The 17,932-nt window shown below is 40.3% G+C and overlaps 1 protein-coding gene across 1 annotated transcript in view; it reads right to left on the bottom strand.

Moving 5' to 3' along the window:
- Positions 1 to 16,886, bottom strand: part of vsnl1a (visinin-like 1a) — a 40,794-nt gene extending 23,908 nt beyond the window's left edge. Inside the window, exons 1-2 of the mRNA XM_044049687.1 lie at positions 16,723 to 16,886; positions 6,279 to 6,445 (exon numbers count right to left, since the gene is read on the bottom strand). Of these exons, the coding sequence (XP_043905622.1) occupies positions 6,279 to 6,440 (162 nt within the window). The 5' untranslated portion in view covers positions 6,441 to 6,445; positions 16,723 to 16,886. The remainder of the gene's footprint in view (positions 1 to 6,278; positions 6,446 to 16,722) is intronic.
- Positions 16,887 to 17,932: the final 1,046 nt, after the last annotated feature.

The following is a 17,932-nucleotide window of genomic DNA, read 5'->3' as shown; positions in this document are numbered from 1 at the left end:
TCCGCTGGGAAACAAAAAAACAGCGGTGGGTCAGTTTAATGATCCTGGACAGCTTGACCTGGATCTATGAGCAGTGAGATTCCTCTAAGGGAAGCTGCAGACAGTCAAGGTGCTGTCACACACTTAGGTGTGTATCGTGTTTGTAGAGCAGAGGTGTGGAGCCCCCGCTCCCTTCAAGGACCCTTTCGGTTTTATAACATCCTTTTACTGAATTACTGAACACATATTTCACACTAACCTATTAAATGCAATGGCTGGAACTTCTCTTAGCTGTAGTGTGTGACTTTTATATCATATATCACATACTATATGTCACATGAGCTCACACAATGACGGTCTTCTTGTTTCACACTGTTGCGGTGTTTTGTTTCCGTGTCTGTGGTGAGTTTCTTTGCTGCTACTACAGCGTCTTTATGACAGTCTGTATGCGTAGTTACATCCATGGCCTTTAACTGGACTGTTGTCCATGTTCCAGTGTACAAACACTAGCGAGGAATCAATTTATTGAACTCCACTGTGCTGGGTCACGACATGGCCGCGATACGCCCCTGTTAGTATGAGGCTTTTCCTGGTTGACCTATTGCATCATAGACTAAAACAACTAGCCTGTCAAGCACCATCAGTGTTGTTCTACCATCCATTGATTTCAAAATAATTAATTATTTAAGCTGAACAGTATCTGCCATGTGTTCTTCTCACCTCACTGTTGTCTACTTCTTCTGTTTCTTATTATTTACACATCAAAGCCCAGGGGCTGGAACTGTGGAGCAGCCACTCACTCTCACCTATGGTCAATTTAGAGTGTCCAGTTTACCTAATCCCCATATTGCATGTTTTTAAACTCCATGCAGAAAGGCCCTTGTTCCAACCGGGGCTCAAACCCGGGTCTTCTTGCTGCAAAGGCAAGAGTGCTAACCACTACACCAACCGTGTGGCCCAACAGTAATCCCAGCCACATTAATTTTAAGACACAAACAACAAAAGGTTGAAAAAAGACAAAAGTTGTCTGTTGTCTCTTTAAGGTCAGACTACATGAATGTGATTAATGAACTTTGATTGAGCCCATCGGGAATTAGGAAAATCTAGTCTTGCTTGGCATCTATTTCCAGCCTGTTATCTGGTAATGTGAGGTGGTGCTTTGCTGCATCTACAGATGAAATCTTACTCATATGACAAAGTGTGTGGTGTACCAATATTTTCAAATCTTTCCAAATGAGCATGTTTGCAAATGGAAATAAGGACATCTGAGGTGCCCAGCTATACTTATACCATTTATGATATCAGCCAGTAAAGGCAGTAATTCATGTTCAATTCATTTAAACATGGAGGTTACAAGCACTTCATTTGGCTGGTATTTGTCAGTTGTATCTTGGTGGGCCACCTAAAAAGACATTGACACTTTGACAAACAAGCAGCGATTCACCTGCCACCCTGCACTGATTCTCCTTCTGAATGTAGGGTTTGTTTCACACCTAACTGCTGGATAAGTCTTTGGACTGTGGGAGGAAGCCAAAGAACATGGGGAGAACTGACACATATGGGGAGAACTCCACGGTCAAAACCCCTACAGGTTTTACAGGTGAACCATCTCATTATATTTTACCAATTACAACATACATCACTGAGTAATTCTTATCTAAATTGACCGATGAAAAAAACAAGACCAACACGACTAATGAGATCTTTTATAATGATATACCAAGTCATTCATAACCCTGAGTCCTGATCAGATAAAAGAGTAAGGAGTGACACTGGTACAGTAGACACGAAATACTGCAAATTGCTACAACAAAGTATTACATTTAAATATCACAGGGTGCTCTCAGATATGAACACGTATTATTTCCAGCTGACATGCGACACTTGCTTTCCTTCCCTTCTGTTTCTTCTTTTTTTTCTCCTCCTGTTCTTTGATGCCTCTCCCTCTCAACTCTCCCCCTTCATCCCCTTCCCTTCCTCTCGCTCCCTTTTCACATCCTAAAAGATGATTACCTCCACAAAGGCACTGGGGATTGAAGTAAAGAGAGAGAGAGAGAGAGAGGGGGTGAGAGAAGAAGCACAGACGGGCAAAAAAAGAAAAAAGAGAACGCGAGACAGCAGTGTGTCGATGTCCAACCAAAACAATATATTAATTCCAGGCAGGCAGCCGAGTGGAGGTAACACTGCATTTAGCACCTTGGCAGGGAAGGCTTCTGGATAACAGTCACAGGTGCAGATATGCGCAATCGTGGGGAGAGCTGAAGGCTGGGGCACGAGTGTGGGAGTGTGGAAAAATAAAGATCGGTGCAGAGTTGTAAAGTGAGCGCAGCCTCTTTCACGCATGCACGCACAAGAAAAGGCACAACTTTACACACAGAGAGCTTCGTGCAGCTATTATTTTTAAGGACTCTCATTTGGACAGCCTAAACAAAGCGTTATCCCTCACTTTAGCCATAACCGGTTAATGCCTAACCCTTTACCTTAACCGAACCACAATTTAAATCTTAGTCCTAAACTTAATCACTTCCTCAGAAATGAGGTTCTGACTCATCAGGGCCAGGTTTTGGGTCTCCATGAGGACTACTGGTCCTGAAAAGGTCAGTGTTCATGCCATAAAAGGCCATAAAGAGGTAACAAACAAGTGAAAACAGTCGCAAATAACTTGTCTCACACAATTCTCATCACTCTGCTGCACGCCTCTATTGGCGCTAATGAATAATAAATAATGTATACATACAGTACTTTGCTCCTCTTGCTTACTTTTCCCATTTCTGCCCCTCTCACTTTCTCGCTTTCAACCCACGTAATCACACCGTGTTCCGTCTCCCTCTGCCTCCTACTAAACGTATGACCCCCCCTCCCCCCCACAGACACACACAACACATAAACATGCAAACACACATGGAGTCACTCTTCACAGGAACAATCTGTCCCGTTAATGTGAGGTCACGGCAGGCAATTTTTTCCACTTATCAGTGCTGTGGATTTAAATAAAGCCCTAACACTGATACACTGTTGCCTAGAAACACAATAGGATACATCAATAATAGGATTTATCCAGGAGCCTGCAAGATGTAAGCCATGTTGCCCCCTTTGTGCAGATTGTACAGATTTTCCCGCCACTGTCGCTGGTAGATTATGTTATTGCACAGTAAAGAGATTAGAAGAGGGATTCCATCTGATTTACTTTGTGCTTACATCCCTGTGATTGTGTGCGATTCAATACTTGAGCTTCCCATATCTGAGAATCCCGGGTCCTATTTCAACTTCAATTTTGAGGATTTTGATTCCTTTCCGTCAGTTTCAATGGGACAAATTGGTCAAAATGGAAAAGAATTCCTGGCAGCCATGCCATCTTCTATATTTAGGGTTCTTTTTTTTCCTAGTTACTACTGACACATGATATCCAATGGCATTTAAGGAAGCAGGTCCTTGACCATTAGTCCCCAAGCATGCCTTACATAAGACAGTCCCCTCTGGTCATGAGACATTTCCTGACACTGGCGATAAAAAATGAATGTCAATTCTTACACGACTCAGAGCGCTCTCTGGATGTGACTGCAAGATAAGGACATACACTCATCATTCCATGTAGTGTATCATGAATCTTATCAGATTACATACAGTTTTGTTAGTTTTTATTAATCCCCTTAGGGAAAGTATTCCTCTGCATTTTGCCACACTGGGCGCTACACTGAGTAGCGCCCGGTACCTTGCTCAGGTGTACCGGGTGGGGATTTGAACCGGCAACCCTCTGGTTACAAGTCAAGTTCCCTTTCCACTTGGCCACGAGCTGCCCTTTGGCCACGAGCTGCCCCTCACAATAAGCCCTTGTGAGTTTATTAACCACACTGAATGATAATGTAATGAGCCCACTGTACTAAAATACATCACATTGTGATTTTTGCTCAAAATGTATCATGGCTGCTTCATATTTCACACAATTCTGGTCTAACATTAATTTAGTATTGCGATGATTATGAGCCCTTTTATTTTTCTATTAAAAACAAACAGCAGGTCACACCTGAGAAATCAGTTGTGTCTCCTTTTTATGAGAAGCCAACACTAGTATTATTTACTGGGGAAGGACTCCAAGTACTATCTCTATAAATCTATACTTAAAGCCACTTACTGTGATTTTATTTTCATTTCCCTTTCATTATGAGATCATCTTTGTTTCTGTGAATGTGTTCATCCGTCTTTCATGAGACTAAATGAATAAATCATGGCATAAATTCACACTGCTCTGTCTGAGGTAATGAGATACGGTAGGTTACATATTAGCATGAGAAGATAATCATCTGAGCGCCTCTGATATCTGCCTCTCCGTTGGTTTTCAGCCGAGATTTGGAACATGGCAGGGTGCCCGCAAAATTTAAAATGGGAATGCAATTTCCTTCAATAGTGTCTGTGTGGTGATTCAGAATGTGTTCATGTGACCCCGAAACAACCCTGCTAATATCAGCTGTGGGAAAACCCACTTAGAATGCATTGTTGCTCTTTTTTAAATCCACAAATGATTATTAATTGACACTCATGCTTCTGCTAATGATGTTACCATACTACCACTGGTGGTACTGATGTGTCATCTATTGTTGAATTAACAGCTGTTACTGCAACCTACATTTAGGAATCAGTGCTGTTCTTAACAATACTGATACTACTTATCAATGCCGATACATAGCCATACTTTTCTCTAATTTGGTTCTGAGGACTCCTAAATTCTGTGGTGTGGTCCAAAAAACCTCACCACCAGAGGGCAGGGTCTCCTGTTTGAGCCAGTGAACTCCACTGAAATGAGGGGCTTTAAATCTTGTTCAGTAAACTTCAGTAAACAGCCCTGCGACATCAGCTGTTTTTTTTCTCTAAAGTCATGCTCCCTCGTTTGGACTGGCTGCTGCTTGCCTGACATTGTGTCTGAGATTATTTACCACATAAACTTTTAAGTTCTTAAAAGTCACGCCAACGGCGTCTGGAGTGAGCAGCTACACATTTCATTATCAGGAACATTTCCCTTGCTAAAGCAGTCAAACACACTGCACTGACTCACATTTAAAGTGTTGTAGGTGTTTTGTGCCAGTGTTGCACCGTTGACTCACAACTACATCTTTACACATTACACAATTCACTTTGTTTTCTCAGAATTTAACAAAGTAACCCCAAACTTTTGAAATGCTGGTCTTGGCCATTATGTTCAACAAAAAAAACTTCAACATCACTGAAAATGTAAACTAATAGGGGTTGGAATCGCCAGAAACACCATGATACCATATATCAAGATATTTAAGTCACAATACTGTAGTGAGAGTATAAACATATTTCACCATTATCGGTATGTGTAGGTGAATACACTAAAATGAGGGTTGTGTTCAAGGCATGCGTGGTTTGACACTCACGGCTGTGTTGTAAATGTGGTTGCCTAGTGACCATGGTCCACTTTAAATTGCCGGGGACTTGGTGTCACGTGGTGATGTTTAACGCCATCTTTATTTTGGGCACTCAACTGTTTCATTCATTAAAATAAATGACTGACGCATCTGCGTAGTCGATGATGGGAATTGTCCGCTGTCGTTTTCTACAATTTCCACACCGGCGTTCGTCTGCTGTATGTATCCAATGCTGTCGCCCTCAAGCTTCCTGAATGCTGAATTCTGGGAATCAGCAAAGATTGTATTATGAGAGATCACTGCGGACGCCACTAAATACTACTACGTGGTGTCATCTTTGAGAAGTTCAGCGGCGGCCAGAGTGGTGACGCAGAAATATGAGACAATCGAGGCTCACTGTCACGATATTAGAGTATTACCAAAATCATATACTGCAATATACTCACACATCAGCTCCAGTGAGAGTGAGCATTTGGTACCATCTGGAGGGCTCAAATGTCAATAGATTTTTATGATAATGCACAAATAGTTTTATATTATATTTATAGTTTTTATTTGTAACATCAGTTGCAAATGTCTTGCACAAAAAAAATATATTTCACAATGAAATTGCAATATTTCACTGTATTAATTTTACCCCCACCCCATAAGCTAACTGTGCTCGCATTTTCTGACCATTCTACGGCAATGTTACGTTATAAATGTGAGGTAAATATCAATCAAGGTATTCAATTCAACACCGCTTCACAATACCTTACCTCCATTATGACGATTACTTTGCAGTGTTTCCATGAACTATAGCACACTGTATATGCTCATCCAGTAAACCAGTCTCCATGTGCAGTTGTTAGTGAGCACATAAAATGTCATCAAGTCTAACGTCGACCTGAAAGTAAGTAAGCGGCGCTTTACCTTGACATAGAGCTGCTGGAATTCCTCCAGGTTGAGTCGGCCGGTGGGACAGTCCTTCAGGAATCCCTTGTACCACTGCTTCAGCTCATGCTCATTAAACTCTGTGTTCTTCACCAGGTCCTCCATCACTTCAGGGGTCAACTTGCTGTTCTGTTTCCCCATTTTGCCTACATAAAAGACAGGGATGACACAGAACACACACACACACACACAAAAAGAGAATCAAGTTAGACCTCTTTCACTAAACACAAAACACAGAGAAGTCTGTGTACCTGGGATGAACCTACATAAAAAGTCTGAAGGGCATTTGAAAGAGTGATTCATCAAGGCCCAAACACACATTTCTACACAACTGTGAAAGTGCAAAGCAAAGCTCCATCTAAAAATAAGCTTTTAAACAAATGGACTGTAATATGAGGCAGCAGAACAGTGTCACATGTTGGAAATTAGTCTTTGTCCTTCTTCTTCATGGGTAATGGGTTTTTTTTGTGAGCAGCTGCTCTATCTAATTTTGGTTGTTTGTGATTGTTGTTTCCTTTTTTAAGGGGAAGTCTAAACCTTTTAAATCAGTCTGAGCTTTGACATTACATTCCCTGTGTAAAAAACATTAACAGATTTGTATTTTTAATTCCATGCCAAAACAGCCCAGGGCTGTGCAGCATTAATCGGTTTTTAGCCCAATAATTTTTGTCTGGGAGGAAAAGTGATTGTCATTTCATATTTTTTTTATAAATGACAATTTATTTTAATCCACAGCCTGTTAAATGTTTATTTTTTTGTACCTGTTACAGCCTTTAGCAATGTTCTTTCCAAATGGTAAATATCTCATTTTTAAATGACAATCTGTGGAATTTGAAAAGCGTAATAATGACTCTTAAAGTCTTTGACCTTTTCTTTCTTTTTTTTTTTTTTTTACAAATATTTGTGGTTTAGTGTCCCTTAATTTCTCCTCTGCCTCTTCCAGTATCTGCACACTCACTGCTGACTTTATAGCCATGATTAGTCCATTACCCAACCCCTTAATTACAATAATTCCCATGGATAGAGTTTTGGAACATTTCAACACTTAGTCCCTGCTAAGATGTTTTATTACACCTCTTTTGCTTGAAAAGACCAAGGGAGATGTGAGACAGCAACACTATGTGCAGTGCCAAGCTGTCTCTGCATGTGGCGGGGCGAGGACAAGAGGCTCGGGCAAACATCCAAGAGGTGCTGCAGTAATATACTGAAGCCTGCCATGCTGCATTGGTTTGTCACCAGGCTCAATTTCTCTACATTGGCCACTGTGTCTTACATTTAGAGGCGGATGTTCTGCCTTACACTTCGTCTACTGATTTCCATCTGAATCAATATGTGTTTAAAGTCAACACACACCTAAAATTCACCGGAGACAGGTAGTGCACCAATTTTCAGACCATTCTTTAAATGCCAGCATCACATTAGTGTTGTGTACTAATGAGACCATGAGTCGGGACCGCTTTCAACATTCTCCCCGCGGTGTGCTCACGGACACTCCAATCACAAATAACAGCTGGCTGTCAAACAGCAACCTTGTTACGGTTAAAGAAAAATAAAAAAAATAAATAGCACAGTCACGGCATCCAGGCTTCCTCGCTCATCATGTATTGGGTTTGATTGTCACATAATTGCTCAGGAATGAATGTCAGCAGCTGGCTGTTTCCAAAAATTGGTTCTAAAGTGGTCCCTGTTCACCACGCCATCAAGGAAGGCAGGATATAAAAACAAATCCTCGTGCCAGTAATGCAGGACATACGAGATGGCTCAAACACGCAAAATTCCTAAGGAATCATATCATACTTGAAGGGAATATTTCAACAATTTAGGAAACACATGTATTCGCCCTCTTCCTGAAAGTTAGACGAGAAGATACCACCTTCAAGACTGTCCACTGGATCGAAACGGGGAGAGAATACCTTTGTCTTCACGCCATCTAAGTGTAAAAACAACATATCATTGTTTTAATGCATCTGTTGCTACTAAATAAGAGCATTAAAGCTGGCCACACGTTGGCTGGCAAGCTCATAGTGATGAAGACAGGATTTTGGATGTTGTGACCTGGACTGGGTATAGCCTCATATTTATCACACCAGTGTGAGAGTTGTTGCTCGCACTGAAGTCTTTATTTCGCTTTTGTAGAGCTTTACGATGACAGGAAGCTCTGCATGTCTTCGTTTTTTCACAGTGATATAAGAGGGTTATCAAACTCAGGTGTGGGGAAGCATATGTGTGTGAAAAGTGTATATGTAGTTGATTTCATTTGGTTGTTTATATAGCTTTGTTGGCAGAGAGCAGAAGCAGCGTAAAGATGGACACAGAGGCAAACTTTGCAAGTACTTCAGATGTCCCCAAGACACATTGGGACGATATAATTTGCCTTGAAATTGATGTTTTATCAAAACACAGCAAGGCGCAGTGCTCTTAAATTGTGACTAACTGTGAATCAAACGAGTAATACAACTAATAAATAAACTTGGTAGAATTGAAATCGCTGCTGGTACAACAAACAGTCATTTGCATTACCCCTCAGCTGATACAGCTCTGGGAGTAACAGAGCTGCAGTGAAAAGCATCATTGTCTATGCTCAACAACCAAGTGATCACAACAGGCCATGAATGAATGAATGAAAGACATCCAAAAACCAAAAGACAATGGACAAAAACCAGCTGACAAAGGGAGAAAACTAAAACAGGAAACAACGCACTACAAAATTAATAAAAATGTAAAAAAGGGTTGGCTAAGATTAATCATATTGAAGCAATAACATTTTTAAATATTATTATAATTTAAATTCCAGGCATAAAACCTGAGTTTGACATGTTTAAGTATGAAAAATGCTCAGTGTTCTCTGGTGGACATGCTGTTATAATGATCATGGCGATGCCATTTCTGAACAACATACCCATACCCTTCAAAAACCCCTTCACTTCAAGCAGACCTTTGATGAATTCATAAGGGACGAGCTTCACGTGTGACACCTGCACGTCTCAACTGCTCGTTATTTGTCACGAGGCTTTTAGTACAAACCCAGAGTCGTTTGTTTCGCTGAAGAAAACAACAATATGGGTGTAGGAGGACTTTTTTCCCTCAAACTGACACTCACATCAAATAATGTGCATTAACAGTTGTGGAAAAACAGGCACAGCTTCGTAACATCCTCTTCACCCACACATTTATAGCCCTGCACTGGCGGGCCATCTAGTACCATGGCCTCGTATGTGAAGAGGCGGTACTGTACGTGGTTATTATGGTGCACATCATACAACATGAGCACACAAGTATCCAGATAATAATCTTGCATCAAAAGCCGAGCTTTTCAAGAAAACATCCTCAGAATGTTCAGTTGCTTCTGAAAAGGAGAAGAGTCTGTGCAATTTCCTCATTGAATAGCTGACCCTGTGATCCTTCATCTGCAGCTTTGCTGGGAAACATCAACATAACAGAGATTCTCAGCAATGACTATAATCACGGAGCAACAGTGGATCGGCACAATAACAAAAGCGGCAGCTCCTTTTTCTCTGTCACAATACAAACAAATGGCTGCCTGACTCATCATTCCAAATAAATATTTGTATTCAATGGAAATGGTGATATAAAATTAATTGAAGGGACCAAAACATTGACACGGCCAGACATAAATCGGCATCTCATTGTAGGAGAGCAGTGATGGATGATACGAGGGCTAAACAAACAATCATTTTCAAATCAGCGCAGTTACCAAATTGCAAAGGCTGCAATTCAATCTTACTATGTTTTATGCCATTTGTAAACAAAATGCCATGCAGACATATGAGAAACAGTTCATATCTTACAGTTCTTGTCTTTGCTTTAGAGCGTAGAAGTTGATGGTATCTCCTGTGTTAATGCTCCATCTTGTTAAAAAGCAAATCGTTTTCCTATTGCAATGGATATTTTACCCACATTGTTAGGCCCTGAATGACAATATTGTTTTTCTATATGAAGCTCATCTCTTAGGAGGTTAGAGTGGTTGCATTTTGGATTTTGGAACATACTAAAATATACAGATTTCACCCTCACCATTTATAGACCTCTCCTATGTTGTTCATAATGACCCGTGCTCAACATTATATGATGGCATTGCTGCTGCGAAAAATACTGACTTCAAAAGTCAATGACAAACAACAAAGACAAGGTTTTGTATTTGAGATTAAAGATAAACTATTCTTAGCAGACATTACTGGGCCTTACAGTGCTAAAAACAAAGCATGAACTAATGCTGTTATACACTCCCTCCTCTACCTCTTCTTTTTTCGGCTAAATCTCAAACTAAATAACAAACACGTCCCTCCTACATAAACCTCCAAATGAAACAGATATTCAGTGATGGATTTGGAGTGAACAAAGAGATTCAAGTGTCTCTTATTAACAGTTTCAAATGAACAGACCATATCTTTATACTGTAATATCTGATGCTACTGAACTGAGACTGCTTCTTAAGTGAGAGTGAACATGCTGCAACAATATCGACAGACACATTCCAAATGAAGACTATGCTTTTCTTCTTCTTCTTGTACATCTTTGGTGTTTAATGCAATTTTTTGGCATTTAAAATGTTGCATTATTGCCTGAGTTAACCTTTACCTTAACCTTCCTCTACATATTTGATCATCTGTTCTGCATAGGGGGGCTTCAACTGCAGTTAATGCCAACAGCTGCGGAGCACCAGCGAAGAAGAAGAAGGCCAACACTGACAGAAATGAAGATGAAGACGAGACCAAGAAAAACAAGAATAAGAATTATGAAACAATGGGTGCTTGAATCCAGAATAAGGTAGAAATTCATCATTAAGTATGCCAACTATCTCCTGCTTGAAAAGACAGTGGGTTAGTACTTCAGTGGAGCTGAAGACCCAGTGTAATTCAAACTGCTACAATATGGAGTGTGGAGCCTGAAGACAGTAGCTGCAGCAGGAGACAGATGTGTCCCGGGAGAGATGTCAGCACACGGTGTGCGTCAGTCTGGACATTATGTCACTGACTGCAAAGGAATGCGCGTGTGTGTGTGTGTGCTAGTGTGTGACAGATACAACGCGTTTGTTTTACACAGTATCGTTTCTGAATTCCAGCCTGTCACAATTACGTGTGCGAGTGCCATGCGTTTAAGACTGCGTGTCTGTTACTTAGTGTGCGTGTGTGCACTCTGCATCCCAGGAAAACTGAGATCATTAAGAATTGAGATGAAGTGCTGCTTTTCAAAACATCCCGGGCACATTATGAGCATACTGTCAGCATATATACTGCATGATGCTGCAAGCACGAACACACACACACAGCCACAGTTCCTGGAGACTTTCTCTAACCTTAACCATACCTACTACTGGCCGTACTCTTACTCTAACTACTGTAAATATTATTATAGTTATTAAATTATGGACTTGCTTATAATGTGCCATAATGTGACTGTGTTAACAGATTTAGGTCCCCACAACATGAGTTATACCTGGGAAACACTTTTACACTAACCTTAACCATAACCAGCTGCTGCCTAAACCTAACTTAAGATAACACAAATACTAAACTTAACTAGACCCTCAGAAATGAGGTTCTGCCTCATTAGGACCAGGTTTTCTTCTCCTACTGGTCCTGATAAGGTCAGTGTTTTTGCCGGCCTTAAGAGGCAGCAAACGCAAATACAGACAGACACATACTGTATTATAGGAAACCTCTGGAGAATGAACATTACATTTTTGATGACAAGTGCTCATTCATTTCTGATACGTCCAGAATGTCATAACAAAAGCTCACAATGCACATAATGCAGGATTTACATTCATTCAAGCAGCCGAGCTCAGTCTGTGTCTGTACTGTGTCAGTGTGTTGCCGGTGGCCCAGGCCTGCGTCACAACACGAGCCGTTTCTTATACACAACACAGTGCCTCCAACTTTCTGCCAAAAAGTCGATTATATAACGACACACGCAAATATTTTACCTCAGTGGGAGAGGATTTATCTTCAGTGATTAATGTATGGTGTGAAAAGGCTTAAACAAATAACACTTTTTTTTTTTATATAAATTCCACCCCCGCAGCCCTGCACTGTTTTATAAAACCTGCAGCTGCAAATTCTTTTAAGTGACGCACCAGGCAACATGCTTTGTTGAAGCTAATTCAAAATATCTTCCTCTTCCTACTCATTTCTTTAAAAATATATTTATATATATATATATATATATATATATATATATATATATTTTTAACAATGTTGTCAGCATGATTTTGAAAACCCTTTTGGCTGTTAAAAATAACTGTGACACAAATGGCTTTTTCAAGCAAGAGCGTCATTGTTTTATTAGACATTTGTTTTTGTTTGTGATTCATTATTTATGTGAATTATGCTGGTGGTGTATTATTGTTAATTGAGTGATGTATTAATGAATGTACCACTAATGTACAATGTTTAACCTAAATATGTGTTTCTTAACGAGAAACCAACTTTTTTTTAATAGCACGTTCAATTATTGGAAATTTTCAACACTAGTTGATAGAGGTGAGAGTCTTTCAGAATCTGACTCGATGTATTCAGTACATATTGCTGTTGTGTTGCCATCATGAAATCCGAGTAATGTGTTTGCAAGATTAGATAACTTTTATGTACATAAACACAAGCAAATCCAATCGTTTATTTTACATTTATTTAAGCAACGGGCCACACAGTTGGTGTAGTGGTTAGCACTCTTGCCTTTGCAGCAAGAAGACCCAGGTTTTGAGCACCGGTTGGAACGAGGGCCTCTCTGCATGGAGTTTGCATGTTCTCCCCGTGTGTGCGTGGGTTTTCTCCAGGTTCTCTGGCTTCCTCCCACAGTCCAAAAACATGAAATATGGGGATTAGGTAAATTGGTCACTCTAAATTGACCGTAGTGGTGAGTATGGGAGTGAATTTGTGTTGTTTGTCTCTATGTGTGGCCCTGCAATGGACTGGCCAACTGTCCGGGGTGTGACCCCGCCTATCGCCCTATGTCAGCTGAGATTGGCACAGCACCCCCCTGCGACCCTCCTGTGGAGGATAAAGTGGTAGAAAATGAATGGATGGATGAATTTATTTAAGGGTGCAACCTGAGTGTTAACCCAGTATAATTAATCAATTTTATTGATTTTTGAAAATGTTGAATCAATTTTGAAGCTTTGAGGATAAGAATCACTATTTACACCTCTACTCGTTGACATTTTGTTTGTGCTAACAACATTCGAGGAATACATTTAGCTATGAACGCTTCAGTGTGAGATTTGTGAAATGTTTCCCTGTTTAAACGTCTGTGTTGGCAAGAATGTGGCAATTCGATACGTAATTCGATAAGGGGATTACGATACGATATAATGTTGTATTATTAGCAACGTGATATGTTGCGACATATTATCTATTGTGAAAAAAACTCTCATAGTGAAAATAATAACATCATATACATACACAACAAGGCAATCAGAGATGGCAGACTTCACCCCATGCACGCGACAAGCCTCTGTTCAAATCCACATCAGGATCAAAACTCTTGGGCCTCTGTTGCTCTTATTGTAAGCAAGTGCGGAAACACAGACACAGACACACACACACACACAGAGACACCCATGAATGTCTACGGAAGAAGAACGTCTGCTATCAATTCATCAGAGGCTTAAATACAACAAAACGCCACAGTCTGAAATCTACTGTTAAGAACATGTCAACATTGCTGCAGCACTTCCAAGAATCAATACAGCATCAGACCATGAAATGTCACAAAATACTTGTGTATTGACATTTGCTGTTTAGCAGTTGTCCGTTTTAAACCACAATTACTTGGTGTAGGCCTGCAACTATTGATTATTGTCATAAATACTTATTCTGCCAATTGTTTACTTGATTAATCAATGAGTTTGGTCCATAAAATGTCAACTGGTGTTTCCTCAACCTTAAAATGAGGACTTCCTCAAATGTTTTGTTATGACAACAAACCAATGATATTTAGTTTATTGTCACACAGGAGCAAATAAGCTGTTTTTCTTTTATATATTCAAATCATTTATTGGTAACTTATTTTTAAAGATAAGTAGATCATCAAACAGTTGTAGTTTAGTAATCGACTAACCATCGATAAATCAATTGATCTTTGCAGCCCTACTCAGGAAAACTCTGTCTTTATTCATTTGGCATTGCAATAACTATAAATATCAAGTGATTTAAACTTTTTTGTCCATAACATGCGTGTAATTCTCACTTTCCACAGCTGCTAATGAAAATATTTCACTCCTTTATCTGCTCTGTTATCGGTCACACTGAGAGCGTAACGCCGGGCTGGGCAATAATTGAAAATAACAAATAATTGTTATTATTACTGCACTGTTTTGCCTCAGATTTGTGAAATACTTCTGTGTTTGTGTTTTTCACCTTCACTAAGGAGATAATATTATTGATAAATTATCTGCCTTTTTATTGCTATTATGACTTATTTTTTTATCATGATAATGATAAAAGCTTTTAGTCATGTCATGAACGATGCTGAAATGAGACTAAAACCATGATACAAATCTTCACACCCTTGTGATACAGGACAGTAAACCCACACACCACTGACTGCTGCAGACGCAGCCTGTTGGACTGCTATTACTTATGTAACAAAAACCACAATCAACACTATTATACATATAAATCATCGAGGTAGACTGAATTTAGTGACGTGGATCCATTTTTTTACATTCTCCGCGTGTTGAGTGTCACGTTTGAAGAGGTCGATTTGTCGATTTTTCCATCAAACGAATTATTCTAATGCGATAAATAATTGAACATGAAGCTTTGACTACCTTAAAAAGATCTCCACTCAGCACCCTCAGCGATCGCTTGATCGCTCATCAGCAGCCACAATTGTGATGATGAGATTCCTCTTACATTCTCCACCCTGTACATTTTCACCGTCCACCAGATGAACACAGGGTGAAATGCACAGCAGTATGAGAAAAGGAAAAATGCAAAATGGAAATGATCATGGTGTGATGTGAGAGGTGTGACACTCTCGTTAGCACACAACACTGAATACAACCCACCCCCCATTAGCTGCACATTTTACGCATGGCAGAGTTTTTGCATCATCTAAAGAAAAATTTATTTGTGCATAATCAACATAGAAGATGTCAATGTTTTATGTTCATTTAGGTGGAGACAGGACCGAGTCTGGGTCAGTCTGCAGTGCAATGCAGAGAGCAGCAGAGAACCACACTGTCTCTAAACCTGAGTCATAGTCCTTTGTCTCATAGTCCATTGGGACTTCATCACAGGCAATAAGCATTAAAAAGCACATACACACATAGCTGGACATATATAAGCAATTAGGTAAAGACTGACTCAAAAAAATAGTCAAAGTGAGTGATTTTACAGTCGTGAAAGATGAAGAACTACCCCTGAGCCACGCTGTAGGCTATTACATAACATTGTCCCTTTACCATCATTTGCCAAGAGGGAATGACCTTGAGAGGCAGACAGAGAGGAACCGCCATGAGACAGGAATAGAGGAGAGGTTAAAGCTTTGATTCTGGAGAAATTCTGGTGGATTTCTGTCTAATCCTGGTGCCAGTTTTCTCCTGAAATGTGTGCGCATGTGTGTATGTGTGTGTGTGCACAGGAGGTACTGGTGGTCTTGCCTGCCTGCAATGATTTACACAAAACAGCTTCCCAAGAAGAAAAAAAAGACACATACACACACACAGGTTCACACAGCCATCCTTATAAGGACATTGCATTGATTTACATTCATTTCAACAGTCTTAACAGGGTCTCGATCTTAACCATAACCAGTTACTCCTTCATCTAACCACAATTCAATTTTAGCCCTAAACTTAACCAGTTCTTCGGAAATTAGGTTCTGCCTCATTAGGACCAGGTTTAGGTCTCCAAGAGGACTAGTGGTCCTGTCAGGGTTTATGTCAGAAAAGCTCAACAAATACAAGTCTCCACACACACACACCCACACACACACAAACACACGCAACATCAGGACCAGGTGCCAAACTACAACATCACACCACATATGAAGACGCCATGTTGCACCAACACAAAGTGACAAGTTGCCTTTATCTGTTCACTTTGCTGATGAATATATATTAATAGCAGCCTGATTGTGATAGTGTGTGTGTGTGTGTGTGTGTGGGCAGGGAGAGTAAGTCCACACCAAACCTTGATCTTTTAATGTTGATAAATCGCCTGTTTGCGTGCTGGATCAATAAAGGAGCTGCGGAGGATGTATTGATAAACGGTATGTGTAAATTAGGTCTCATTAATTTGGCCTTAATCCGCTAATAAATACATATTAATGAGTCGAATAAAAACCAAACAGGTGCCGAATTATGCTAATATTGTATTTATTACAAATAAAATGAGGTCGTTGAGGAGGATATTAGGTGTTGTGCTCCGTGCGCCAGTGACTGTGTTATCCATCCTACCTTGCGAGGATGCGGAGTCGACGGGAGAAGTCCGGTGTGATGTCTGGAGTGGTCAGAAAAACCTGCGAAGACGTGGGGAAAACACTCGGTTCAGACGCTCACAAACTGCCCCTCTGTCGAGCCTCTGGAGGGTGAAGGTTTCTCTCGTGAGTTTGATGGTGTGTGTGGGGTTTATTTTGAATTTTCTGCGCGAGAAAAGTCAGCCTCGAGTGAAAGTGAGCGGCGTGGGTCTTTAGGATGATGCTGCTGAAAACACACTGCTGCTGCTGAGAGGAGGATACAGACACCGAGTGAGAGAGAGAGAGAGAGAGAGAGAGAGGCGGGGATGCGCTCTTACGCTCTCTCTCTCTCACTCATTCAATCGCTCACTCACGATGTGTAGTTAGCAATATATGACGCCGCTGCCACCGAATAAAAGAAGAATAGTAAGAAAAAATATAACAAACACGCCAAATAGTTTTGTTATTTCACATTTTAGTGAGGTTCAGAGTATGAGGACAAACTACTACTACTTGTTTCCTCATAAAAACTGCGTATGTTTAATAATCAGGGTTGCCAGGACTGCGGGACAAGAGAAAAACCCTGTTACCCAAACTATACCTCTCCCACAAGTCCAACAGCATTTACTACTGAGACCAAATGTCTTGTAACATGCTTGTCTTGTAGATAGACAGCCTTTAAAACAGTTATTTAACCAATGTCTTTAAATAGCCGTGCACTTAATAATTTGACACAGTGTATTATGAAATACCGTAGCTGTAGCGACCAATTCACTGTTGAATTAAACTGTTCATGTAATATTCATTCACTGCACATAAATGAGCCACAACATTAAAATTGGCTGAATATAGGGAGTGAAATAAAATCATTCCAGCTACCTGTTTAGCTTGTGAAGGGCGGAACATTGTGGTTAACAGCAAACTCAAACAGTTGCCAAATACCAGAGGAAAACCATCTGGCAACCCTAGTGTTCAAGAGCTGCTGTAACTTTCCTGCCACAGAGAAGACAACAGAGTTAGCTAACCAGCTAACTAACCCAGGTTACCTGGTTGTGTAAATCATTTTTTTCTTCAACCAACTCATTCATAAGGTGAGAAATTTCAGACAAAATAAGTAGTAACTGGACAGACAAGTGAAATATAAAAGTGCAATTAAGCTAATGTAGCATTTGCTTACATTAGCCGCAAGTATGCTAGCTGCCTTCATAAAA

The sequence above is a fragment of the Solea senegalensis genome, linkage group LG17 (assembly GCF_019176455.1).
Source record: "Solea senegalensis isolate Sse05_10M linkage group LG17, IFAPA_SoseM_1, whole genome shotgun sequence".
Classification (NCBI taxonomy): domain Eukaryota; kingdom Metazoa; phylum Chordata; class Actinopteri; order Pleuronectiformes; family Soleidae; genus Solea; species Solea senegalensis.
The sequence above is the reverse complement of the archived record's forward strand: the minus strand, read 5'-3'. Positions and strand labels throughout refer to the sequence as shown.